Source organism: Aythya fuligula, chromosome 26 (genome assembly GCF_009819795.1).
Source record: "Aythya fuligula isolate bAytFul2 chromosome 26, bAytFul2.pri, whole genome shotgun sequence".
In the NCBI taxonomy this organism is placed as follows: domain Eukaryota; kingdom Metazoa; phylum Chordata; class Aves; order Anseriformes; family Anatidae; genus Aythya; species Aythya fuligula.
Genome location: NC_045584.1, coordinates 5,382,332 through 5,409,512, shown reverse-complemented (window position 1 = coordinate 5,409,512; position 27,181 = coordinate 5,382,332). Strand labels below are relative to the sequence as shown.

Below are 27,181 nucleotides of genomic sequence, written 5' to 3'. Positions count from 1 at the left end.
AAAGTGTGTGCCCATCCTGCTGCTGCAGGCCAGCACCACCACCTCCACCATGTGCTTTGCTGCCTCTGCACTGCAAGGCCCTGTCCTCAACTCGTTCATAGGGAAGAACCTGTGGATTTAGATACTACACAGACATAATCTGACAATAAAGCCATTGCAGATCATTTCCTCTTCCTTTTCCTGCCAGAATCTGAATTTAGGACTTGGCTTTTCCTCCACAGACACAGCTGCAACCTTCAAAGCAGCAGCAGGCTTGTAGGACTTCACTCCAGGCTTCAAGTGCTATCAACTGACTGTAGAGATGTTCCCAGCAGGGCCAACAGCTCTGGCCCCATGGCCTGGCTCCTGCTGTAGGGCAGGAGAGCTGTCTGGGAAGGTTACAACAACTTGCTGCTGCCCTGTGGGGAGGCTGAATCAGCATCCTCTGCTCTGATGCTGATCAGATACCCAGTGAGACTGGGAAGATGGACACATCACAGCTCCAGCCCTTTGGGATGATCAGAAGGAAGAACCCGTGGTGTGCACTGAAGCTGGTTGTGACTGGTCCAACCCACGGGGCAAGGGAACAGGTGTCCTTGCTGGGTTCAGTTGTGCTGTGCTTGTCAGAGAACTGTACCTAGCCTGTGGCTCCTATTGCACGGTCTTTCCTTTCCAAGAAGCAACTGGAAACAGGCTGACTTTTGTCTGGAAGCTGGAGAATGTGGCAGAGTCAGGAGAAGGGGAGTCTGTTGGCACAGTGTAACTGGGAGCTGGGACAGGAAAGCCTGGGTCAGGGAAGCTCAGGTTGTCTCCAGACACGCTGGCACATCTGGGGACACTGCTTGCTGCTCTGCTCAGAGCAAGCTGGTCATGCCCTGGTGTTTGCAGAGACTCCCATCCCTTCCAGCAGTGACTCCTCATCTGGTCAAGCATCAGCACTGGGACACCTGAATGAACAACTCAGGGGACACACAAACCTGCTATGAGCAACTGGGAACAGCTCTGGTTCTGCAGTCTTGTACTCTAACCCTGTAAAAAGCTAGCTGACCCATGTGCAGAGCCAGAGGAAGCCTCTGAAACCGAGGGAACAGTATCATGTATACACGCAACATTTGGATAGACAGAGAAACTTCGTAACATTCACAGGGGCAAAGCGATTTCACCCAGGCTCCGGGACACAGACAGATTTCTGGCAAGGACAAGAAGGGCACAGGCGTGTGGGAAAGAAGCTGAGCATAGCGTGAACTATGATTTCTCAATACCTTTGAAATTGGCCAAAACCGGGAGGATTTTTGTCAGAACAATAAGAGAGAATTTTTTCTCTATTCCACCCTCTATTTACAAATCTAAAGGCCCTGCTGTGAAGAAGAGGGTATAAGAGCTTTCCAAAGACCAGGCCACCAGAAATGCTTTGCGTGGGTAGAAGTAATACATAAATAAAACTTCTTAAATGCAAGAGAAGAATTTTTTTTTTTTTTTTTTTGCCATAGAGGGTAGTATGGACTTTCACAGTCCCATCTATTGGAACTTTCCCAGCCTGCACTGGGATGGACTGAAGATGTGTTGGTGGGCACAGATACCTAGCACACCGCAGGCTGCATCCATGTGTGGGTACTGGAGAGACGATCGCTTGTACACAACGTGGGGGCTGCCCTTGCCCTCATTCCCTGTGCTGACGTTGGCTCCCGGGCTCAGCGTTTCAATGAAATATTCTTCCTCATCTGCGACTATCACCCCATGCTGTGAAAAGGAAAGAGAAGGAAAGAATAAAACAAGTAGGGAGAGAAATGGGAGACATACTGCTATTTTCTGAAAATGAAATTTCTGATGATTAGCCACTGTATTTCTGGGACTGACAAACAGCTTAGAGCATGTGCAGGAATCCTTCCTTTATACACAAACACTGAATCATATGAAGCTATGGACCAGAAGCAAACTGAGCCAGCTGCCCATGGATGCCGTGCGGCTTCTCTGCTCATTAGAGTCCTCTGAAAATCACAGTATTTCCTTGCAAAATTAAGTTGTTTCCTATTCCATGACATGCCTTGATCTAACTGAGAGCTGTCTGTGGATCCTAAGTATCGTATCTTTAAATATCATCATAACTTAGCATTCAGATCTACTTCCTGTGCTTTTCAACCTCACCAAAGAGCCCTTGGAAGCAGCTCAGGAGCTTTACCACCAGCTAAGAAACTGAGGCATAGAGCTGCAGAGGACTGCAAATGTTCAGAGGCTTTTGAGAAACGTATCAAATCCTCACGACCTAAAATCTCATTTTCAGGGTCAGAACCTTTCTCTGCAGCCTAAAATCTGGTTTGTTCTTCTCAACCAGCACTGCCCTTTTTACACCCCAACGAGCCATTTCAACCAGATGATCTTGTTTCTGCTCCCATTTTGTTGATTTAGCTATTCACATATTTTGTTGTCGTTCTCCCTTGTTTTATTCTGTGACCAAAAGAATCTGGGCTGCAAGCCCAGACTTTGCCCTGTGCAAATGCACCTCCTCGTGAGACCATGACAAATTGGCAGGAGAGGGAAATAGCAGGATGAGCAGTCCAATTCACCAGCTGCTTGCAACACATCTCCTTTGTGGCTGGTCCTATCCTTTCCTATCCTTGCAGCAAGCTTTGCCTCTGGGTAAAAGGTGTGTTCTAGATACCAAGAACCCAAGACGGTTCTATCAGCTGAACTTCACCAGTGAGCAACTGACACACAGAAACTGCCTGACTTTGCTCAGGCAGGCCAAGAAGGATCCAAAGGTCTGAGACTCACATCACCTGGCTGTCCTCCGCTTCTTGTGCGCAAGCATAGCTCTGGGTGAGAGCCCCCCCGATCCTGCCATCCACTCTGCACTTATGCTGCCCATTGGATGTCGCAGCCTTTCTACACAACAGCAACAAGAGCCCTGATCTACCAGGGAGGGGCATGGGGAAGCAGGTCTCTGTAAAACATCTTGAGGTCCTTGTGTGGAAGGAACCATCTATGTAACAGTGTTACTGCTGGGCAAGCAGGGGAGAACCTCTCTGGGGTGGATGCTGCCTCCGTAAGAGGTCTCTCCCCACCTCCCTACCCGCTACAAAAGCTGAATCGGGGCAGTGTGCACGCAGCGAAGTCCCCATCTCCAGAGTGCCGGGGGATTTCCTCCTGCACCAGGCTCTGTTGCTCTTGGCTCCGCTCCCACCTTTTCAAACACAAGCGAGGTACTGTGAGGTTAGCCTGGCGAGGGCTCCGGCGGAAAGCCGAGTGTCGGCCTGCGAAGCCAGCTGGCTGCCGGCTTTGCGGGACGGGGAGAAGGAGGTCACCGCCGGCTTGGGGCAGAGTAGCAGGAGGGGAAAGCACGTCCTGCTTGAAAACCATACACTTCTAGAAAAGGGCCCTTCCCAGCTCAAACCTGGAGCCCTCTGAGGAGCACACAAGAGGCAGGAGGCTCCACAACCTGCCTGATATCCTGTGGGAACGAAGCTCTGCCGTCACAGAAGTCTGAAAAACTCCCCCACCACTGAGCCCAAAACCCAAGCGCTGAGGTCTGGGTGGTGGACGTGACACATACGTATTGAAAGGGGGTGGCAAAAAGCCCTGAGAGAGATCTCTGTGGTTTGTGGGGGAGCTAAGCTGGATATCCTGTCTGTGATTCACCCAGGTCATCTGCAGAGCAAGGATGGTTTATCCCTATTAACTTATAACCACACTTAGGAAAGACACAGCTTCATACTGCAGCTCAGCTCTTCCACCTCCTCTTACACACTTTAACAGCTTGACGTCAGCCTCAGCAGTGGGGCCATCTGCCGAGCTCCAAACATCTCATGTTCCCGCTGATTTCAGGAGGGCAATTCAGACGAAAGCAGAGTTTCAGCATAGACACAAAGGGCTGAAAACCCAGCCTTTAAAGCAGCCTTTGATGAGCTCTGACGCAATAGGTAAGACAGGGACATTTCTCTCCTAAGGCTGTTTATGCCTAGCTGCAATTTTGTTGATGGGAGGACACGAGTCCTTGGGCTCTTGTGCAGCCAGTGGGCTGAAACACAGCTCTGCTTAACTCAGGGCTTCCAGCTCCTGGCCAGGCAAGAGCTTCTCAGGCTGCTCCTGCAGGCTCCAGCTGCTTCATGTTGGGCCCTGCTGGCAGCTCGCAGCTCTGCATGTTTTGGAAAATGGGCCATTTTGCCCTTCACTTCCGACAAGTTAAGCCTGGGTGACTTCTATCCTGCTCAAGCTGAAGTGCAGCCGCGTGGGTTGCTGCCGGCTGTGTGCCAGGCCAGCTGCGCAGCAGACGTGGAGGGTGGGCGATGTCTGACAGCGCGTGGCCAGGTATCGGCAGCCTAAAGCTGGTGTGTCCTAAGGTGCGTTGCATTTGAAAACAAAGCGGTTTGCAGAGATATGCCTTGCAGATGCAGAAAATTGTAAAGGGATGTGGGGAGTAGAAGGAAGGAGGATAGCTTGAGGCTTGTTACCCGTTCTCGTGCCTTTGTGTTTGACACTTCTCTGGAGTCTTCCCCTTCCTCTCCTCCACGCACAGGTCACCCCATAACCAGCACTAGCCCCAGCCTGCGTCCATGTAACACCACATTACGCAGCTCCCTTTGCATCATCTGGAGTTAGTCTGTGCAGATGTGGGTTGCCAGTGTCCAGTCCCCTGCTGACAGGTGTCAGCACATACCTGACCTCACGTCCCCTGAGACCCTCATCTGTCCCAGCCTGTCCCCTGCTAAGCAGACCTGGTGCCTGCCTGAAGGGGCGCAGGCTGGAGGATGGCAGGAGTGGAGCCAGGAGTGCTCATCTGCTTATAATCAGCCAGAGCTCTGCACAGGTCTGCTCAGTGGCAGGTACCAGACCCCACTGCCAACTCCAGCCTCACCTTGGCCAAATTCCTGAGTCTGTTGTCCTCACTAAGCCTGAAGACCCCCCTCCTTGCTGATTCCTGTAGCTCGCCACAGCAAGAGGACAGAGTTCAGGAAAGGAGAGGTTGCTGGATGACCTCCTGTATCTCTTTGTGCCTGGCTGCTTTTTCCTCCAGACAACCCCTGGTATCTCTCCAGAGCAAAACAGTCTGTGGACTAAAATATCCCAGTGCAAGTGCTGCCAGGTCATTGCTTGCCCTGGACTTGGTGCCCTCTGAAGCACGAGGTAGGCTAAAGCTGGCTATCCTTTCTGGACCAGCAGTGTCCAGCTCACCCTTCAGCTCTTCTTTTTCTGAACATCAATAAATCATCCAGGACTTCAGCAGAGGTCCTAAATCTAAACAAAAAGGCTAACTTCGGAACCAAGACTTTATGCAGCTCTGAGTTTTGGCTGTGAGATGGAAACATTAGACTCTCTGATATAATGAGTCAGATTCTCATTTCTGTTAATAACCCACAGCACTGTTTTGGCAATGTAATATAACAATAAATCAATGTGAATTTATTCCTGTTTGGAAGCTCTTCCACACTGCTAAGAGGTGGGGCTGTAGCATAAATATAAATTTGGCCTACGGAGTCTTTTTCTACATGTTACTCCTCCAAGAGAGCCATCATCCTTGGGATTCACTAACGGGGTATGTTTGCTCCATCCCTCCATCTGGCAGGTCTTGAAATGCTCTTTGTGAGCCAGAAATATCAGAAAATCACAGAAAAATAAGGATGGAAGTCCTTAACCTATTCCCAGTGCTGAAAGAGCTAATGAATCATACCTGGAGTATTTTTGAGAGGTATTTGTCTGGCCTGCTCTCAAAGATCTCCAACGATGCTGGGGCCATGCACTCTTCAAGCAACCTAGTCGCAGCTATCCTTAGCACTAATGTCTACCGTTGAGCTTTCCTGCTGATATTTAAGACCATGATGTCTAGTCCTAGCTGTTGGGTACATGCAGAACAGATAATTTCCTCCCTCTCTGCAGCAGCCTTGCTGGTTCTGACGAATGCCATCTTGTCCCCTCCTGATGTTCTCTTTTTCATACTGAAAAACACTGACTAGCTTAGTTTTTCCCCAGAAAACATGTTTTCGGCTCCTGGAATCTGGACAGAAGTGACTAGGAACCCCAGGAATGTATCTGCAGTTACAAGGATCTGAATGCACTTTTGACGTTTTTGGTCATGCAGTGAAATTTCTGCCCTCCTGTGCTTCTTCCTCACTAACACATATGATATGTTTTATATCTTTTGCTGTTGCTGTTGGAAGTGGACTGGAGAGTTCTGTAAGAGCTAGAGTAATGGTCTAGAGCCTGGATTATCCCATTCCAGTTAAAATCAATGGAAAAACTCTCACTGACTTTTGGTAGAAACTGGACTACAGTCCCAACATGGATCAGGAACTCCTATAAATGTAATGAGGGGACATGGCCTTCACCCTCAGCTGACTTTTGATGTCACTGTGCAATATTCTAGTTTGACACCAACAGGCCTTTCCCACCACCATGGATCCATCTGCTGGGACCCAAACCAGGTTGCATTTCTACGGCACAGATCAAAGAAGCTGCAATCTGCTCTGCTTTATAGGCAGCTTTCATTGTTAGTAGTGCCCTTGGCTGTGCAAAATTCAGGAACTCACCAGTCCGTTGCAGTTGCTGATGGCGACCTTTGAGTTCAGGTACTGATCCTGCAGGTGGCCCGCATAGTGGCAATCCTCGTGGAAATCATGTTGCCAGTCCACACCATCTCTCTTCCAGTATTCAACAGTGAAGTGCTCAGCCAGCAGGTTGGAGTGCAGTGTCAGGTTGAGAAGGAACTGGGTTCGATGGGCAGAGACTTTGTAGAAAACCTGCTGCTCAGATGGCTCGTAGGGCAAGGAGCCCAGACTGCGCCGAGGGCGTTGCTTCAGCTGGCTCCTCATGTCAAAGGTGAGAAAGTCCCCGTTTTGGTCCACTTGGATGGGGAACGCAATTTCATAGTGATCGAGGCTGGAGAGGAACTCCTCTGGGGAGGAAAAGCAAACACAGGAGGAGTGACATTCTGCAAACAGTCAGAGCAAAACAACCAGCAGCTTCAGCTAAGAGCCAGCTGTGCCTGAGCACCAGCGCGGTGACAGCCAGGGCAGGGCAGGCAGCATCCTGACCCAGGGAATCCTGCAACCCAGCCATCATGCTGCCAGCATTCCCAGCTCACTTCTGTGAGTAAGCGCACAGCTCACGCTGCCAACAAAATGCACATCAGCAGATCACCAGCTCACTGCTCAGCCCCCTGCAACCCTCCAGCACTCATCTGCCCTGTGTGGACCTGGATTAGCCAGGTGGCTTCCTGCCAGCCTGACAGACTGACCGAGCTCACTTGTGACTGCTTGCAACAGACATCTCTGAAAGCAAAGATGGGCAGAAGGACAATGGGCCTCTAACTACTGCACAATGAGGATATGCTACCTGTATTCCCTGTTCTGTTCAGGCTGCATGATCCTTGGGGTATTCTTGAAGGCCTTCAGCCTACAGAACTTAATATTCCTTTGCAGGTGACAAAGAGAACCAGACTGGTCCAAGGGGCTGTTCAAGACAGACAAATTCTGGCTCCAGACCTGGACTGTCCCTCACTGGCGGCTAGCAAATGTGACGCCCATCTACAAGAAGGGCCGGAGGGCAGACCCGGGAAACTACAGGCCTGTCAGTTTGACCTCAGTACCAGGGAAGCTCATGGAGCAGATCCTCTTGAGAGTCATCATGCAGCACTTGCAGGGCAAGCAGGCGATCAGGCCCAGTCAGCATGGGTTTATGAAAGGCAGATCCTGCTTGACGAACCTGATCTCCTTCTGTGACAAAGTGACGCGCTGGGTGGATGAGGGAAAGGCTGTGGATGTGGTCTACCTTGACTTCAGCAAGGCTTTTGACACCGTCTCCCACAGCATTCTCCTCAAGAAACTGGCTGCTCTTGGCTTGGACTGGCGCACGCTTCGTTGGGTTAGAAACTGGCTGGATAGCCGGGCCCAAAGAGTCGTGGTAAATGGAGCCAAGTCCAGTTGGAGGCCAGTCACTAGTGGCGTCCCCCAGGGCTCGGTGCTGGGGCCGGTCCTCTTTAATATCTTCATCAATGATCTGGACGAGGGCATTGAGTGTACCCTCAAAGTTTGCAGATGACACCAAGTTAGGTGCGTGTGTCGATCTGCTTGAGGGTAGGAAAGCTCTGCAGGAGGATCTGGATAGGCTGGACCGATGGGCTGAGGTCAACTGCATGAAGTTCAACAAGGCCAAGTGCCGGGTCCTGCACCTGGGGTGCAATAACCCCAAGCAGAGCTACAGGCTGGGAGAGGAATGGTTGGAGAGCTGCCAGGCAGAGAAGGACCTGGGAGTGATGGTGGATAGTCGGCTGAATATGAGCCAGCAGTGTGCTCAGGTGGCCAAGAAGGCCAACGGCATCCTGGCCTGTATCAGAAACAGTGTGGCCAGCAGGGCTAGGGAGGTGATCGTCCCCCTGTACTCGGCTCTGGTGAGGCCGCACCTTGAGTACTGTGTTCAGTTTTGGCCCCTCGCTACAAGAAGGACATCGAGGTGCTTGAGCGGGTCCAGAGAAGGGCGACGAAGCTGGTGAGGGGCCTTGAGAACAAGTCCTACGAGGAGCGGCTGAGGGAGCTGGGCTTGTTCAGCCTGGAGAAGAGAAGGCTCAGGGGTGACCTTATTGCTCTTTACAGATACCTTAAAGGAGGCTGTAGTGAGGTGGGGGTTGGCCTGTTCTCCCACGTGCCTGGTGACAGGACGAGGGGGAATGGGCTTAAGTTGAGCCAGGGGAGTTTTAGGTTAGATGTTAGGAAGAACTTCTTTACCGAAAGGGTTGTTAGGCATTGGAACAGGCTGCCCAGGGAAGTGGTGGAGTCACCATCCCTGGAAGTCTTTAAAAGAGGTTTAGATGTAGAGCTTAGGGATATGGTTTAGTGGGGACTGTTAGCGTTAGGTCAGAGGTTGGACTCGATGATCTTGAGGTCTCTTCCAACCTAGAAATTCTGTGATTCTGTGATTCTGTGATTCATCTCTCCATTTCCAGTGGGCAGAGGGACTCCAGCCTGTACAGAGCCATGCTCTGTGGTTTGGAGGGTTATTTCTGACTGGATATGTTCAGTAACAAAGCTAACACTAAGTTAACTTAAAGTCACTTAACGCATACCTGAACACAGAAGGGACAATTTCTCAGGAGATGACAGTCTTGCTAAGAAATTGTGGGATTCTTTAGAGTATCTGCAACTGCCACATGGACCTGTTTACCCTGCATTTTGATAACTTGCATAATATCAACCCTACACTAGCCTCTTGGGTCACGCATTTATTAATGTCTTAGGTATGAGACATCCGTTAAAGAGGCAGCAAGACAATGTCTTTGCAATCAAAGTAACAAAAAGGTAACCAGAATTCCCCAGCTGTGCTAAAAAGGTAGCAAGAGAAGGAGTCAGACATCCCAACTCATCAGCCAGGCATCTGTCTATCGCCCCACCCTGCCTTCCCAGCTCACCAGCCTGGTGCTCTTTATACTATTGGTTTGGCTTAGCACCTCCTCTTGGGGTACTTGAGCTTTTGAGGCTGTCTCATACCACTTAGGAAATGTACTCTGACAAGGTCACTGTCCAAAACGTCTGACTGTGCTCGCAAAGCAACACAATGCTTTTGGCTGTCAAAGAAATTGGCACTCTGCAACCGCTACAGAAATCTCGTGTTTTATAAGCAAAATGTCACAGGGATTGTCAGAGTGGATCTGATCAGTGGTCTAGCCGTCTCTGTGTGCCTCAGTACTGGAGGTTTTAGCAGAAGATGAAAAAAATAATAAAATACAGTGGACAGGACAGCTCCCCCCATCATATTGTTTTCTTCTTAACCCCAATGGCTGGAGGTTTGCTCATGGAGTTGGAGAGGATTTGCCCTCTTCATGCTGGAAGAATGTTGCTGTGCTTCCTGCATCCTATGCATAGCTGTTTCCTAAGCAAACAGGGGAGGCCAGGCTGCTCCAGGGTGGCTGCTTTTTGCCTGGCTCCACAGCACCCATCTTCAAAGCCTTCCCAGCCATCACAAATTTGGACTCCAAATTATACTCTCACCACATGGCAGCACTGGAAAGTTTCCTTTTCCTCTAGTGTGTTTTCCAGTGTGGGAGTTTGACCGAGTGGTTTCCTTGGCCACGACTAATGGGACAGTCCTTCCCACCAGCTGGGTTTAGGGGTTAGTTCCCAACCCTCCAAACCATAAGCACTTCTGGCACCTCTCCCTTGGCTCAACGAGCCAGAAGTAATTATTATTTTTTTTTTAACTTCCTGTGCTCCAGCTTCCCCCGCATCACACCGCCTCGTGTGTGATGCAGCAGGGCAAACAAGTGTGACTACTTGCACTTAAGCAATGACTTCAGGCTTGGAAAAAATTGCTATCAGAAGTGTTTTGTTTTTCTTTTTTCTTTTCTGCAGTCCATGTGGGCTGCAAAATAGTGACTTGGAAGGAGGTTTGTGCACCCAGCATCTAGAAGAGGGCCTGGGACCCTGGGCGGCAGTCTCTGATCCTGACCTGCAAGATACATCCAGAAGGGAAGAGTGTCCAGGGCCTGGCGTCAGGCTGTGTGTGATAACCTGCTCTTGCTGCAGTGCAGGCCGCTGTGCATCCGCAGGGATGTCACCCTGGAAACCGAGGCACAGGAAGAGCAAGCTGAGAGTAGTGCCTTGCATCACACAAATGTTTTATGAATGGATCCTTTAGAGTAGGGATGCCAAAAATAAGGAAGATAAACTTTTAACACAAGGAAGAAGACAGTGTCTTCATCCAGCATTACAATCTGGCTCCTTCCTCTCCTCTAAAAAAGTAAGATTAGACAAGGCTCTAAGAGATTAGTATCTCTTTACTCCCTAAGCTTGTGTACTCATTTCATGTCCATCCAACAGCATCACAGATGTTCCCTAACTCCCTCATTTACTCATCCCTGCCTTGGTCATGCCACTCCCCCATACTACGGATCACACTAGGAGCTCCCAACATCAGTAACGGCACTATTTTGCCCTTCCTTCCACCCAGAAAAGCCATCACGTTCCTCTGCCCCCTCAGCCACTCCATACTGTAATAATAGATCTTGGCTTGAAATGTGTCGTGTTGCATCCACTCTATTAGATGGGTTTTCACTGGTGATAAGCAGCCTGGTGTTTCCAGATAGCTGTCGCACTGCTTCAGAAGAGATACTATAAAAAGCCTTTCTGTAGGAAAAGCTGCCCAGAGCTGGGCACTCAGGGAGCAAGGGAGAGAGCTGGGAAGCTGAAACTTTTTTTTGGGGGGGAAGAAGGGGGATGAAAGGCACCTCGCTGCACCACCTCCTAATGGAAAGGGAGCATATGTCTATAGGGGCAAGAACAGCACAGAACGGAAAGGCAGCCAGAAAAGGAAGCAAGAGCCCGGAGATGGTAGGGGATAAGCTGAACAAAAAGAAGAGAAGGAAGGTGAAGGCCAAGGAGGGAGGATCTTGTTCCCTCCTTGTACATTCTCATCACTGCCTCTGTCATTACAGAGCCACTTGAAGGATGAAAAGGAAGCAGATGTTTGCTCGTCTTGTCAAAGAGGAGCCCCAGCTGCAGCCCAGACAATTCACAGAGGATGGCTGGGGAAAACACTATGGGACCCGGTGGCTTCAAGCTGCCCTGGCACTGTGGCATCCTTGACATATCTTCCATGGGTGCATTGATTTGTAAGTGAGTCAGGAGCAGTGACATTAGCCTCATTTAATGTTCTACAAAACAGAGAATGTATAATCACTAAGATTAAACTAAGGCACTAGAAGAAAATTTCCTTTTGATTAAATACCATTCAGCAACAGCAGGTATGTGCTGAATCCTTGCTCAATTGTTTCAGCTGCAATTCTCTGTGCTGTTAAAAACCACAGCCTGAGTTTACACAAGATGTTGTTTAACTTCTGAACCTTGTTACATCTCTGCTGACACAGAGAGACCTTCAATATTGGGCTGCTGTTTCCCACATACATAATTACAGCTTATGACTGTAATACCTTAATCTTTTTCCTGCACAAAATAAATACACTGAGCTGGAGTTTGCACATGGGGGACATGAATCCTGCTCCATTGCTAACTCGATGGATTGCCTGGGCAACTCTTTCTAGCCAAAAATCGGTGGCTTGTTGACAACAAGCTTTTATCCTCCGTGCCTCCAACTACTATGAGAAGATAACATTATTTCACCCTCTTGAAAGGGTGTTGTGAGGATTATGTACTTACTGCCTCAGCAGCACAGAGAGAAGTGCTGAGTATCATTAGCGGCCTGACACCAATGGTTCAGGATGCAGGGAGACTAAAAAAGCTCTCTGACAGTGAGAGGGGCCCATGGGGAAGTCTGGCCCATGGGGCTGGGCAGTAGCTGGGCTTCACCAGGGTGGCGGTTGGACCCAATGATCTCTTGGGGTCCTTTCCAACCCCTGCAATTCTGTGATTCAAGCTTTGGCTTGACTGCTGCCTGCCCTCCCCTATGGCACTGCACTCCCAGCGGCATCAGGGGCCGAGCCTTGTCCACTGCCCAGTCTGGGATCTAGGACAGCACAGACATATTAAGTGTCATTTCAGTGAGCCCATGGGTTCAGACTGAGGTGTATTAACAAACAGTTCAGGGACTTGTGAGTGAAAGAGGATTTCAGCTGTGAGTCAGGATGGAGGCGATCTGGCAGCTAAGTCCTCGCCAAAGCGTCGCTAGTGCAGTGAGCGCGGCAGTGCAGATGGAGGGAGGTGCGAACTGATGGATGCAGGAGGCCCAGAACAGTCACAACAGGCACTGCCAGAGGCTTTGGCTAGAAGGACCAGAAACCGTGTTTGTTTCAGATTAAAGAAAATCTGCCTGTGTAATGTTGCACGTTGCACAGCGCCTGCACAGCGCACAGCTCTGTGTTTGACTGCCTCTCATTTCACCCAGACCAAGTTGCAATATGATAGTGCTGCAGATTTAGCAACAAGATGGTGCTCAGACCCGGACAGTACGTGGCTTTGGGTTGCTTTTGTTCCTCTTTCCAGTTTGGCTTCACAAGACAACCCACAGCCATTGTAACTACAGCCTGATGACACTGTACTATGCAACGGCCTCAGATTACCACTGGCTCTGGCTCTGCTGCAGTTAACCTGGGCACACGCAGGATTTCAGAATTATGGTTGTGCATTGATATTGCTGAGGTATTAACACCTTGTACGGATAAATGTCTAACTTTGCAGCTCTTTCTGCTTTTCCCTCTTACCTCTAGCTCCTGATGGTAGTGTTCATATTGTCTCTTCAGAAATGGTTACAAAAGCTAGTTAGTATTAAACAATTTAATTACACTGTTAGTATTAAGCAATTTAATTACACTTTAATTAAAGCTACCAACATGCAGGAGAACCATATTCTGCTTTCCTTGTGATAACTTGTGTTATCTGTATTAAAAACTTGTGTTAAAATCTGTGTTAAAACACAAGCTATCTGTGTTTAAACACAGGCCCAACAGAAAGATGCAAATGTAAGACAGGTATAAAACATTTATGCCAGAACGGATTTGAATGTTTGCTAACAGTATCACTTACAGAAACACATGTGCACAAACTCAAACTACTCCTCCAGCAGGTACCTGTCCAGGCCCATAGCTGTGTCCAATGTTTCTACCTCCAGCAGAGACCTCTGTCCCTGCACATGCAGAGGACCACTTGCAAGTGCACACAGACCTCTTACGCATAGCAAAGTCTCTCCTCATGCAAAGGTGCACTGCTCCAGATGCCTGGAAGGGGAGCCTCCCCCATTGCTACCACAGGCCCTTCTGCCTCCTGAGCCTGTACATGGCTCTCATCTTACACAGACCCTACTGCTTGGTCTCCTGCAAAAAGTCAAGGAGCGTAATGTCTGAGAGCAAAGCACATGCTTTCCTCACAGGCCAAAGGAAAACACCTGCAAGTTCAGCAGTAGGCGTTCTGCTGCGGCACACTGAGCAGAGGTCAGGGTGCCTCCACCCACTCCCCAGCATGTCACCCTAATGCCTCCCCTGGGGCCAGCACTAGGGCTTTCTGCTCCAGCTGATGGAAGCAGATCCAGTCCCCTCCCCACAGCAATCCCTACCTTGCGACTGGAACGTGTAACCCAGAAAGTTGCAGAGGGCTGCGGTGAAGACGACTGTCCACGTGAGAAGCCGCCAAGCGATTGCCATAGTTAGCGACGCTTGTCTCAGTGCAGGGAGTATTGTGCCAGCTGGAAGGGCGCTGTCCCAACATGTCTCTCTCTCGGCCACCGCTTATGTAGAGACAGGAGTCCTCAGTTCCTCCACAGGCATCCTCAGCCACTCTGCGTGCTCCCCAAAGCAGTGAGGCCAATAGTGTCTTTGCAGTGCGCTGTGCTCAGGCCGGTGCAATGGTGTCAACATGGGCTAATTGGAATCAAAGGTTCTTGGTGGCATTGCCCCTGTGGAAGAAAGGGTGACAAATGAACAGGAGAGGAGGGGAGAGGGGAAACAGGATGGAGTAGAAGGATGCATGGGGTAAAACAGTGTGTGGATGAACAAGGAAAGCCAGGACCTAGAGAAGGGAAGAACAAGAATACAAGAGATGGAAAGAAATTAAAAGGGAGAAAAGGATGTGAAGAAAATGCAAATTCAGCTAACTGAGCCAGATTGCGACATCAGAAAGTCACAGTACGTTGTGCACCCCCGCACTCTGCCAGGGGTGAACTCTGTCACAGTGCAGCCCTGTGCTGCTCCGGCAGCCTGAATTGGGATTGGAGCTGGTGTACACCTCACACTGCAGGAGGAAAGGAGGGTTGGAATAAATGGGAACACTTTGTCCTGCTAATGATGCCCATAAGGAAGAACAAACAGTTACCGGATCTGTTACCTGATTTCTTAAAAAGGAAAATATGAAATAAAAGCATTCAGGGTGGTAGCAAGTGGTGATCTAGAAATTCTATTTCAATTTCCCTGGCTTTAAAGTACACTTTAGGGATCACCACTGCACTGAGAAAAGAGCACTTGCCCTCTGACAATACTGGCTAAACCTAAAGAAGAGACTCAAAACAATGAACCCATTCAGTGAACTCACCATTACCCTAAGCTCTATCCACAAATGGATCATGAGATTGTATCCATTGTATCCAATTGTATTTGTTATTTAAAATGATTTGCTAATTGCTTCAGTGAAAGATTTTTGGCTTGCAGATAATTTCCCCTCAGTTTGAGGCAATTATACAAAACTCACATAGTGCTGGAGAGCTGCATAAAGCTGCGTTTTTTTGTTTCTATCCAGTGATTAGATGATGTATGCAATGAACATAGCACATATCTACTGCCTGGAGAATCCCAAGTATCTGAAGAGCAATACTGTGCTTGGGAGAAGCCCCGTATCAAAATGCAGACATTCCCACAGAAGAACTACGGCAGTGTCATGGCTAAGCCCATACCAATGTCTGACTTCAGATCGGTACCGCAGCTACAGCTCACGTGGCTCCACAGCAGCACCTGGGGCTTGAGCACTGCAGGGTGAGGAGGGGACACTCTGGAGCTCACGGAAGATGTGCTTGGGAATGTGTGTGATGCTCGGCCAGAGGACGGTGGTTTTTGCAAAGGTGTCAACAGGGATGGCCTCTGTGTGGTCTTCATTCCGCTAAGGAAACACTGGCAATAATGTTATGAACCAGCACCCCACTCTGCTCTTGCACGTTTAGAAAAGCAAAGGCGAGCTACTAGCTAGGCTGCAGGGCATGGGAGACCCATCCCTCCTCACTCCTGCCACGGACCCCTTCACCTCCCGTCCTCAGAGGAGTCTGCAACTTATTTCTAGTTCTGTTTTCCTGTCTTTACTATGCAGTTGGCATTATTTGGGCTGTAGAGGCTTGGAGTAACACACACTGCAGGCCAGAATACACAGGTGAGGCATGGTAAGAAATCAGAGGTGATTCCTGCCCCAATATTAATCAAAAGGAATCTATCCTAATGGTATTTCCCTGCCAGACAAAAAATGTTGTGAGGATTAACTGTGTGTCTTTAAAACACACTTTTGAGCTCCATAATTTAAGCATTAAGATTTTTAACTGTTTATTTACAGTTTATTTAACTGTTTATTATTATTTATTTATTATTATTTATTTGTTTATTATTATTTTAACTGTTTATTTACAGATTTTTAACTGTTTATTTACAGTTAAAAATGGCCAAAGACTATCAGTGATATCAGGTTGGTCTCCCCAGCCCAGAGCAGGACACTCCCAGCAGCTGCCCCAAAGACTGTGTACACCATCAGCAGCCATAAGAATCAAGTACTTGACTGGAGAACAACCCTGTAAGGCTAAGGCCTCATCTCATGCTGCTCTGCTCAGCAGCGATGGTACACGGAAGCAGAAAGTGGAGGCAGGAGGGCTGGCAGGACTTTCTACCATCTGCCACCACGACACAGGAATGCCAAGAGCAGTACAGCCCCAAGACCACAGTCACCCAGTGCAGGCTGTCCTCCACCGTGCCACCTCCTGGCAGTGCTGCAGAGGGCAAAGCGAGGGCAGCAGCTGTGCATAGCTAAGCACCACAGACTGGCTTGTCCTCATTCCCTACAGGGCTGCAGAAAGTGAACCAAGAAAGGCAGAGTCGAAACTAAAGCCCAGTGTGCTGCGGCACTCTCCTAAGTCAGCATTTTTCAGAATCTATTAAAGCTTGAGATTCCAGCTTTCAATTTCTGTCACAGCTCCAAGGTCTGCGGACAGAAAGCTGCTCAGCTGAAGTATATTTTCTCCTGCGCTTTACACTACTAATTTTTCGTGTTTTTCAGCTGTTGAATCAGCTTCCTCAAGGATGTCATTATTTCCTGTCCTTCCTCCTCTCCACGACCCCGAACGACAGCAGCAGCCTCTCCTCCCCTCTGCCTGCCCTGTGGCAGCCCCAGGCCCTGAGAGCTGGGAGGGAGCTGCCGGCGCCAAGAGCCTGGAGCCCCCTGACCTCGGGGAAGGAGCTCTGGTCTGACCGCCACATGTTAGGAATTACAGCTGCAAAGTTCCCGTAAGCTGCCGCGGGGGAAGGGCCCCAGCTCTGATTCCTGCACATGGCAAGGGGAAGACGGCCCCTCTCCAGCAGCGTTTGACTTGCAAGGCTCCAATGAGCCCGTATCATGCAAGACAGACCAGAAACACAGGGAAGGCCGAGGGCTCCACAGCTTCTTCACCATGCACAAAGTTTTCCATAACCTCAGTTTTCACATTTCGCCTCCCGAAGGGCAGTGGTCGGCAGGCGCAGACACTCTCGGGGACCCCAGGGTCCTGTGGGACGGACCGGCTGCGGCTGAGGGAGGCCCAGGGTATGGGGTGACCTCTCCCGGTCTCGTGCCTCCCTCGCTTGGGCCGGTTGTGATTTGCTCCTTCCCGAGGAATTCGTTGTCCTTGGCAGGCGCCCCGCGAGCGGCTGACGCTCCCCGCTCCCAGCGCCAAGGTGGCTTCGCTGTGTGAACCCGTGGGCTGAGCCGCCTGCACGAGGAGGCTGCTGCCTGCCTCGCTCTGCAGGAGCGGCAGGGACAGCGGGAGCACAGAGCCGGGCTGACGAGGACCACGGAGAGGTGATGCCACGCGAGCTCGCGGCTGGACTCAAGGTTTCCTCTTCCGACACTGAAAACACTCAAGAAAGGGGGAGGAGAGGGGTAAAATTCAAGCTGGAATAAAGAAAAGAGAAAAAAGAAAAACAGATGACAACTGTTACTAATTTCAACATCAGGGCTGCAGACAGAATTCCCTGAAAGCCTGGCTTTTTGGCTGGTGAGGCAGCTTTATGGGAAGGTAATAGGAAGCAGATGGGCCCTGGCCGGGGCCAAGAGGAAGGTTCAAGGTGCCTCCTAGTGCAGAGAAGAGGAATTTAAATGCTTTTAAAGATGCAGGACCCAGCGGGTTCCAGGTTTCTCATCCAACTTTTGCAAATTATGAGCTCAGGTGTCCTTTTCCCTTTTTGAGAGAGAAATAAATACAAACACAGCTCTCTGCTTCCAGCATGTCCCGGTGGGAGGAAATACTTGTGATGTGCCCCCCTCCCTGCCCTGGCCCTTCCACCGACACATCCTCCCCGATGTGCAGCGTCAGCTGCCGCGAACAGTGAGAGCAGAGCTGCGGCGGCACAGCTTCACCCAGCAGAGCAGTTCTGGGCTCTGCTATTAGCGATGCTGTTAACAAATGAATGAAAGTAGTTGGCCTGGTCCTGTGTCCTTGCAGCAGCTGGCTGTAGCAATGACACCAGGGCACAGCCTTCGGAGAGGGACAGCCTGGGGCGTGAGGGCCGGTGCATGATTTATGTGACTTGGCTGTTACTTACATCTTGCATCACCTTGGACAATGTGCTTTAAGCTGAAACCACTCAGATCCCCAGGCACCCACCATCCCTGAAACCTGGTGCTCTTGTGGATGTGGCCTTTCTGCTGTAAAATGGGACTAACAGCACTTCCTAGCTGCACCAGGGTCACGATGCCACGTCCCACAGCACAACCCCTCCCAATGGCCAGCACACCAAGCCAATGTGTCGGACATCCCATGGGGGACAGCTGCCTGGCCGCAGTGCACAGCCCCACACATGTAGAGACCTCTCAGGCTTGCTCACCACTCTCAGAGACCCACTGCTCCATGCTGCAAACCTCGCAATGTCTGTAGCTCACAGAGACTGATCCTAAAACAGCCATGTTTTCTGTAAAAATTTTTCACCTTTTCACCTGCTCTTGTTGCTTCACAGAGGCCCACAAGTTTTGGCTGGAAATCCTTGGCTGAAATCTGCTTCACAAATACTGCTGCAGGGCAGGAGGATAACTCTGTGTGGTCTCCATGGACTGTCCCAGTTCCAGCCCACATGCTTTGCTCAGGGGACATGACCTCAACTAACAAACTGCCACATCCCTGCCACTGCCTGACCTGCGGAACTGAGCACTGCTGGGGACAAGGCAACAGAGGCACCCAGACCGATAGCTCCATCTCCAGATGTGTACAAGAGCGAGCATGCACAGGTGGCAGATAAAGTGCAAGTGTTGAGGAAATTGTTTAACTGGGGACTGGAATGCCTTAGAAGCCCTGGTGAGCTTTGCCAGGCAGCCATGTCTGGGTCTCCTTTCTGCTGACCCTCTTTTCATAGCTGACCCTGCAGCAATCCCAATTTACCAGAAAGGAACGCATCCCAAGATCTCTCCCTGTGCCAAAATCCTGTGCTGGGATTCTCATCTTTCACTTTATCCCCATGTTGCGTGGTTGGCTGCTCTGCAAGCAGCTGCCAGCCCCTCACCAGGAGGCCAGGACCCCCTCCGTGACCGCAGGGACCTTTATTGGAGGCAACCTGGGTGCAGGGCAGAGTGAAACGGGCGATTTGTGGGGGTGACTCTGGTGTGAGCAGCACCTGCTGGGGCCGTTCCAGAGAGCAGAGCACAAGCAGTCAGTGCCGACACCAACATCTCCTCCTTGTGACCCAAGAAAGCTAGCAAAAAGCCACCCAGGTGACCCAGGTCAGGCTTTTCAGCATAAGAAAACACAAGGGCAGATGGCTCCAGAAAGAGATAGAAAAAACACAAGCCCAGATGCAGTGCCATGCAGTGCCTTCAAGGAAAATTATCTGCCTTCTTGCACATGCAGCCAAGCCTATCAAACACCAACTTTAACGCAGCAGATCTGCATGCCTAATTCAACGGCTTCTTGGTCTAGATTGGAGGAAAGGACAACGTTTGCCAGTCACTACTGCAGAAAGCAATCAGAGCTTAGCCCTCACAGCCAGGCACAGCCAGGTCCGCTCACACTGTACAGCCAAAGGGGACATCTCCTTCCTCTCACCCCACTCCCTCCTCGCTCCTCTTTGCCATCCATGGTCATATGGAGGGGAAGCAAAGGGAGCAGGAAACAAGAAAAGCCACGGGTGACAGAACTACCTCCTTTCCCTATAAACTACTCCTAAATCACCTCTCATCATTGCTATCTCCCCTTCTCATCTCCTCAGGCTCTGCCCCAAACTTTCCAAAGTTTCCAAAGTTTCCAAACACCCCAAAACTTTCGAAATAGGCAGGTTCCTCCCTCCTGGCACCAGGATGCAAAATGCAGCTGCGTGTTTGCTCCTGGCCGGGGGCTGCTGGCCCTACTGCACTACCCTGGGGCGGGTGCTTCAGGTGGGCACAGTTATCTCCCCAGCACTCAGCAGGTTCCTGCACATTCCTTAGGACAGAGCAAACACTGTTGCTCCCCCTCTGCCTGCCGCATGTCCTCCAGCAGGAGGTGAGGGGCGAAAGGTTCCCAAGACCTCCCAGCTGTGAGCAGGAGACTGTCCTGATAGTATCTGGAGGGACTGCTCAGTTGAAAACAACCTGACTTGCAGATGGCAGAACTCTTTTTGCAGCCAGCCTGACAGCATGACAGGGCTTCCAGTGGGAAGTCATTTCTCGTCTCTAGAATACAGTTATGGGTTAAAAACAGAAAATTCAGCATTAGCTACATGCCAGCTCAGTGCTAGGACCGTGGGCTGAGGAATGAGAAAAATGGGTTAAAGTCACAGATCTGCAGAAGTGAAATCAAGAGCTTGAACCTTAATCAGCTTTGCTGCTCCAAGACAGGCCTCTCTGGGGGCATGGCAAGCAAAGAATTAGAAACAAACGTGGTTATCATCATTCACCAGAAAGCAGCAGGCTCCAGCCACAGGATGGTGCCATAGCTGCAGCCCACCTTGCCCGGAGGCGCCATGCCATCCCACCCTTGCAGCACCACTTCGCAGCACCCAACCCCAGTGACAATGGGGCCACTTTTGGAGTTTGCTTGAAGGAGAGGCGCTGCTTTCGTCAGCTTTAAAGTAAGACCCAATCCTGTCCAAAGGTGCTTACCATCAACGCGGGGAATCCAGACTGATGCTGCCAGTTGGAACCTGAGTGGTGAGGGACACGAGCCCGGGTCTCCGTGGCCCTGTGAGCACCCCCGTGCCTGGCTCTGGCGAGCAGGGGAACAGCCTCACTGCCTTCCCACCACCGGCTCCTCCTCACGGCCTCGCTGCTGCGCTCTGCATCGGGCCCTGCCGTGCTCTAGCTGGGCACACCCTTGGTCCCTTTGTACAAGCAAGCTTCATAGGGTTTTGGGCTCCCTCCAGTACTGTGTGGGAGTGTTTTTCTTGGTTTTTTTTTTTTTTTTTTTTTTTTTTTCCTTCTTTTTAAACACACAAATTGTTTTACAGTCAAGCCTATTCAGGGTGATCTTAGTGAAGAAAGGAATGACTTACCCTTTGCTCCCTCCAAAATGCAGTGGGATCTTTAATTTCACCAGCAAAGGGATAAAAGAAACCCATCACAAAGCAAGGGCATGGGAATGGAGAGTTGGGAGCACCAGCTTCCCTCTGACACTGACTGCTTTGCTTTCTGGAAATCCTATCTCTCTGTTACATAAGGATCTGGCCCTATCTGGAAAGCTGGGGTCATTGCACTTCTCCAAGTGTGGTAAAATGCTCGGAGGTCCTCAACAGGAAAGCGTAGAGAAGCGCCAGCTCGTATCATCATCAGGATGAGCCCCACGGATGAACCCAAACCTAGCTGCTAAACCAGCCAACTTCAGCCAGGGGCAAGGTGGCTACCAAGCAGCACAGCACTCCCAGCCTTCGAATTTTTTTCCTTTAAGGAGACGACTCCACCGGTTCTCATGCAGGTCCGCTTTCAGACGGGACTTATGCAATGGTTTGGAGCTGCTCCATGTGACCCAGACTTGCTGGCCCCCTGCCACTGCTCTCCTTGCTGGCTTCAGCCATGGACAAAACAGCAGCAGTAAAAAGACGACTGAGCAGTCATTAAAAGAAATTGCACTTTGCCTACCATATGGTGCCCTTTCCAATTATACACATATACCATACATATTAAATACACACATGCTGGCCACATGCACACAGACTAGGACCACAAACATCTGTGCACAGCTGTGCAGCCCACGTGGGTGGATGTCACCGCTGTGTGCAGATACATACTACCTGCATGCAGGTTGGTGCTTGGTAGCCACACATTCCCTGCACATGCTGCCTGCACGCTATCAAGCACCGCTGATAAATCTGGGCCTGCCATGAACCTATGCCGTTTTCATATCTGGCATCTCCGTGTCAATGCAACTGTCTTCTGCCTTCGTATAACTACTCTCTGCGCACATTTTGTGCCCATGTTTGTATAGGTAGCAAATGTCCGGAATTACAGGCACGGGATATCTGAAAGTCCACATTGGAGAGCATTTCAGAAGTCAGCCACTCGTGTGCACAGGCACATCAGCAGCATGTAGGGGAGTGCAAGCTTTAGAAAACATTCAAAAAGTGCAAAAAGTCACTTTTCCCAGTGAATCCCGAGCCCCAACACCAGCTGCGGGCTTTTTACAGAATTGCCTAACCTTCCCCTCAAACAAAACGGACCGGTAGGCTGCCTTCTAGTCAGCAGCTCAAAGGGAGAATAGCTCCTGCATTGGTTCTCAACCACCTGAGCTGCACAAGAGCCATCAGTCCCACTGCAGACCCTCCTGCCTGCAGGGTCCAGTGTGGTCAAGAGAGGATCCAAAGTTCCCAAGCCTCAGCACAAGCAGCTATACCTTATGCAGACCTTTTACAGCTGACACACCAAGTGTGACACCTCCTAAATGTCTCCTTCCTCAACCTGGCCTTAGGGTAGGGCTGTATCCCACATATCCTGGTGCTGCACCAGCATTAGAACACTCCAAGATGGGTCTGGATCATCAGGATCATGTGCTATAGCCCCCTGTAGCCCGGCTCCTTGCCCACCACACCACCTACATCCGTGGCACAGCGCAGTCTCACACGCTGAAGCTAGAGAGATAAGAAAGGCCTACCAAGCTTCCCAAGGAGGACACCTGAGGTGGCTCCTGTTACCCAGAAGGGCTGTGAGAAGTGCTGCGGAACCTGCAGTGAATGCAGAGGCAAGCAGCTCCTACCACCAGCACAGCATTCTCATGGCACAGCAGCATCCAACTCCACACCAGCAACAGCACAGCCCTGGACAGGGAAGAACTCACAGCATTGCTTGTCTCTAACCCCCACTGCTGATTTGGTCCTGCCACACTGAAGTGAAGAGTAACTGAGTGACCCACAGAGATCCCTGTTCCCATCTGCTTCTCAGAACAGGGTTAACTGACAAAACTCAGGCTGTCCAATGGGGTCACACACAGGAGCAGCTTAGAGAGATGAAGTGAGCTGCAGAGGAATACCCAGAAATGGAAAAATAAGTTTGGACCAGGCTCTCCTTCTAGGAAATCAGAGAAGCAGCTGCATCATGGCAACACAGGAGAAAGGAGCCTGGTGAGCAGAGCCCCAGCTGGCCAGAGGCACCTTTCTCCATCTGCTCTACCTGCCTTGCTGCCTGCTCAGCTGTGTACAGTCAGCACCATGGGGCCCAGGCTGTCCCCTGAACGGCAAGCACGCAGCCTCAGCCTCCCGGGGCACTAGGAGCACAACACTGCTGGCACACAGCACAACGCACCCCCAAGACCCTGATGGCTGCACCATCCCACTGCCTTACAACCCTTCCTGTATCCCCAAGTCTCCCTGCAGCCTCCCTCTCCTCTCCCTACTGACTTCATTTCACAGCAGGGCAAACCAAGGCAAAAAGCAAAGCGAGTTGACCACAGCTATGCAGGAAGCCCACGCAAGGTCATGGGGGTCCCCCCTTGGTGCAAGGCAGCACGACAGTGACAGTGAGCACCCCCAGGCCCCCATACACATTTCCACAGAGAAACACACTGTGAGCTCTGCACTGGGATGAGGTCTTGCAGACAACACGGGGCTCCTGATTCACTCCAGCCCTCAGCTCTGGAGGATCTGCAGATCGCTTTTAGTCTCTGGCTCCCATGAGCGAGTTCCAAGAGCTCTGCTGTGCAGAGAGTTTTATGGGCACTTTTTCCCCTCCCTCCAGGTTCTCTCTTCAGGGAAACATATGGCCCAGATGGTTTGGATTTGGTGGGGTATGGCAGGGTGCAGCAGAATGTGCCATCTCACAAAAACATGTGGCTTTTCCTAGTGAGGAAGTTGCAGTCCAAAGGTCACCCGGTACATTTATCCCTGCCTAGATGCAGAGGAGCTGCCCAGCTGCTAACCCCAATAGGGCCTAGCTAGTGATTTTCACTGTGGTTTTAAATGAAGCCCACAGGGTGATGTCTTGGTCCTGTAGAGGTCAGTGGCACAACTCTCACTGCAGGAGGCCAGGATTTCACCCTTAAATTCAACTGGAAGAAAGATTTATATATGTTTGAGTTCAAAAGAATTTGCAGAACTACACAGGAATAGATTAATTTGAACTTTTAAAAAATGGAGCTACAGTGGAAGAAAAGGAAACAATTGCAGTAATGGTGGCTTGGGATGATAAACAGGAGCATAGAGACGCTGAACACAGCATACCCCAAGCATGTCTGTTCCCCATCTGGGCAAATGCAGTACATAGGAGAGCAGCAGCAACAGAGCAGCTGGACGGAGACCCTGCACTTAATGTGTGCCACTGACATTGCTCCACTCAAGTCAGATGGACCTAAAATATTTTGGCACATGTTCTCACTGGAGAATCTCCCAATACTTGAATTGTTTGCAGACTTGATGTAAGGCACTCCCAGTAACTGAGATGGTAAGATTTGCCTGATGATATCCCTTTAAAACTCCCTACAGCCTTGACAAACAAGTCTGTACCGAGGCTGGTGGTATTCTATGCTTCTCACCCTGCAATAGCTGCACATGAGATCTGACCTGCTTACAGATTCCCAGCAAATGTCTGCAACTACTTGCCCTGCAAATATTTTCTATGGGTGCTGGGGTCAAGCAAAGATCTTTTTGACTTGCATATCTCTAGCACATTTGAACTGACATCATCCAAATCACTAGTGAATTGTTTCTGAAAAATTGACAAATTTTATTCAAATTCTGTTTATTTTAAGTTAATTTGTGTTAAATTGAGATCTAGGCAGGACAGGACGTGACAAACACATCCCGCGGTGTTTCTGGCTTAGAATGAACTAATTGCTGGAAACTTGGCAAGAAAAGTGGTTTTTGGAGTTGGGGGCTTCAGATAAGCTTTAGATGAGTGCTTGAACAGAATTATCTCCTGTGTGGGCCTGATGCAACCTGTACTGAAAAGCCCTCTATGGCAGCAGAGCCCACGCTGTCCCCAGTCCAGGGCTGTATGTGATAAGCACACTTATTCCTCCCCACAACAGTCTCTGGGTGGCCTTGAGCCATCAGCGATAAAAGAGCTCTCAAGTTACAAGTTTGCATGTTGGTAATTAAAAGGCCTCTCGCATGATGAGGAGAAACTGTTTATGTTGAGCAGGCAACACCTTCCCTTAGGGTTATACTTCACCCCATCGATAGCTCATTCACTCACAGCTTATTGGAGCACTGCTCTGCCAAATGAAACAGTTCAGCCCCGAAGTCTTATCTGGAAAAAGCATGATTTAGAGGAGATGACAAGGCCTTTCCCACTCCACCATCAAGCAGCTGCTTGGGGAACGCAACAGCAGACGCACCTACAATCACCGGAGGTTTCTCTAATGAAGGAGACGGAAACTGGAGGGTGCTGCCCATGGGTGCTGCTGGTGGGGCCAGCCCAGAACAATGGGACGTCAGGGATGGAGCAACCGAGACAGCCTGCATGAGCCTTATATGGAGAAACTTCGTGACACTGGAACCATCTCCCCAGAACTAGAGGAAGACTCTTTGGCTCAGGCATTTAAAGCTAGTCTGGGCATGGCACTGGTGAGTAGAGGGAATGCTCCTGCAGTGGCTAAGGAACTACCTGGGCAGCCTGACAAAGCATCTTCCACTGCCTGTGGTGTGAGGGAGACCAAGAATGAACAAAGAAAGGCTTCAAAAATCTTCCTGCTATCACCCATCATGCACTCGATTGTGTGCTGTCACCATGCAAGCTCTGCTAACAACAGTATTAATGAGCAGAATAAGAAACAGATCTCCCTGGCATGTCTGAGTTATCTCCAGCCAATGTGGGTATTGGCATGGACTTAATTAGGAAAACAAAAGCCCCCTGAGGTTCACAGCCAAGCATACACTTGATCAGAAATGTGCCCCTAAATGAGCCTCGGTTTGAAATACTAAATTTTGCCGCCCAGACGCAGCTGGCGCCAAAGCAAGGTACCTGCCCTGGAGCGCAGCACAGACCAGAGTGGCTCCGCGCTTCTCTCCCAGGTGGATTTTTCCCCTCTGGAAGATTTTTGTCAAGGTTATTTTATAAACTCCTTTCTATTTATAGTGCAGCTCCTTCAGCTCTAATGAGATAATCTTCTGGCATTTCACCATCACTAATATTTACTTTGATGTTTAAAATAACATGTTCTGAGAGACTGATCTTATTAAAAACCCCTTCAAAATATAATCAGAGCAAAGAAATATATGACTAGTGCAACAGGGCCAAATGCCTGGTGATGCACATGAAGTTAATGGCTTTGCAACTTTTTCAGGTCAGACAGTTTATAATCCTCTGCCCGCATCGCACAGGAGGGAAAGAGGCAGCTCCTGAAGATGGAGAGAGGCAGCAAAAGAGGGAGAGGGAGTGCAATCCACGTCTATTCACAGGAATGAGGACAGCATAGTTCTGCAGCAGTGACTGTAGCTGCTGCTTTCTGTAATTAAGAGTTTCACCCACAGCAGCTCTGCCTAAGAGAAACCTATTTTAAAGCAGCAAACATGCAATCAGATGGCTTAATGCAATAAAAAGTAGAGTGGTGTGGGGAAAGGGGGAGGTGAGAGAGACAGCGCGCGAGAGCAGATGCCTGACTCCTGCCGTCTGCAGACACTTTGAAACACAACCCTGCGTTTTTATGGAAACTCTGAATGTTGGAGAAGGGTGAACATGGTTTTCATTCTCATAAATGTTTTTCCAGCATGCAATACTCTTCGGGCTCATTCCTTCTCCAGGGAGACGGTTCTGATTTCAAAGAACATTCACATTCCCTCTACTCCAGACCACCCCACTTCAACCTCAAAGAGTTTTCTCTGGAAAAAATATTTTAAAGACTGTTTTACCTTTTTCTAGCGTTTTCCCTTCTTTCTTCTTTTTCCCCTTTTAATTCTTTGAGCTTCTTTTGTTTTTCTTTTTTCTTTTTCTTTTTCCCAGCAGCAGCCAAAGGCTTCTCTCTCCTCCTCAGTTCTGCGGGTGTCAGAAAGTTTCCAGGCTGAAGGTTTATGTTGCCTTCCTCAATAACCTTCTTCTGTCAGACCCAGGCAGCGCTGGACCTAGAGACTATGCTAAAAAGTCTCCTTTCAGGAAGTGAGCAGTAATAAGAGAGAGGCTCGGAGGCAGCATGTATAGGGGCTGCTCAAAAAAAAAAAAAAAAAAAA

General features: G+C 49.9%; 1 protein-coding gene across 1 annotated transcript in view; it reads right to left on the bottom strand.

Annotated features, from left to right (window-relative positions):
- Positions 1 to 26,897, bottom strand: part of ADAMTS10 (ADAM metallopeptidase with thrombospondin type 1 motif 10) — a 57,325-nt gene extending 30,428 nt beyond the window's left edge. The window contains 4 exon segments of the mRNA XM_032203956.1: positions 1,560 to 1,719; positions 6,501 to 6,865; positions 13,966 to 14,304; positions 26,867 to 26,897. Coding sequence (XP_032059847.1) covers positions 1,560 to 1,719; positions 6,501 to 6,865; positions 13,966 to 14,053 — 613 coding nt within the window. The 5' untranslated portion in view covers positions 14,054 to 14,304; positions 26,867 to 26,897.
- Between the last annotated feature and the right edge of the window lie 284 nt (positions 26,898 to 27,181).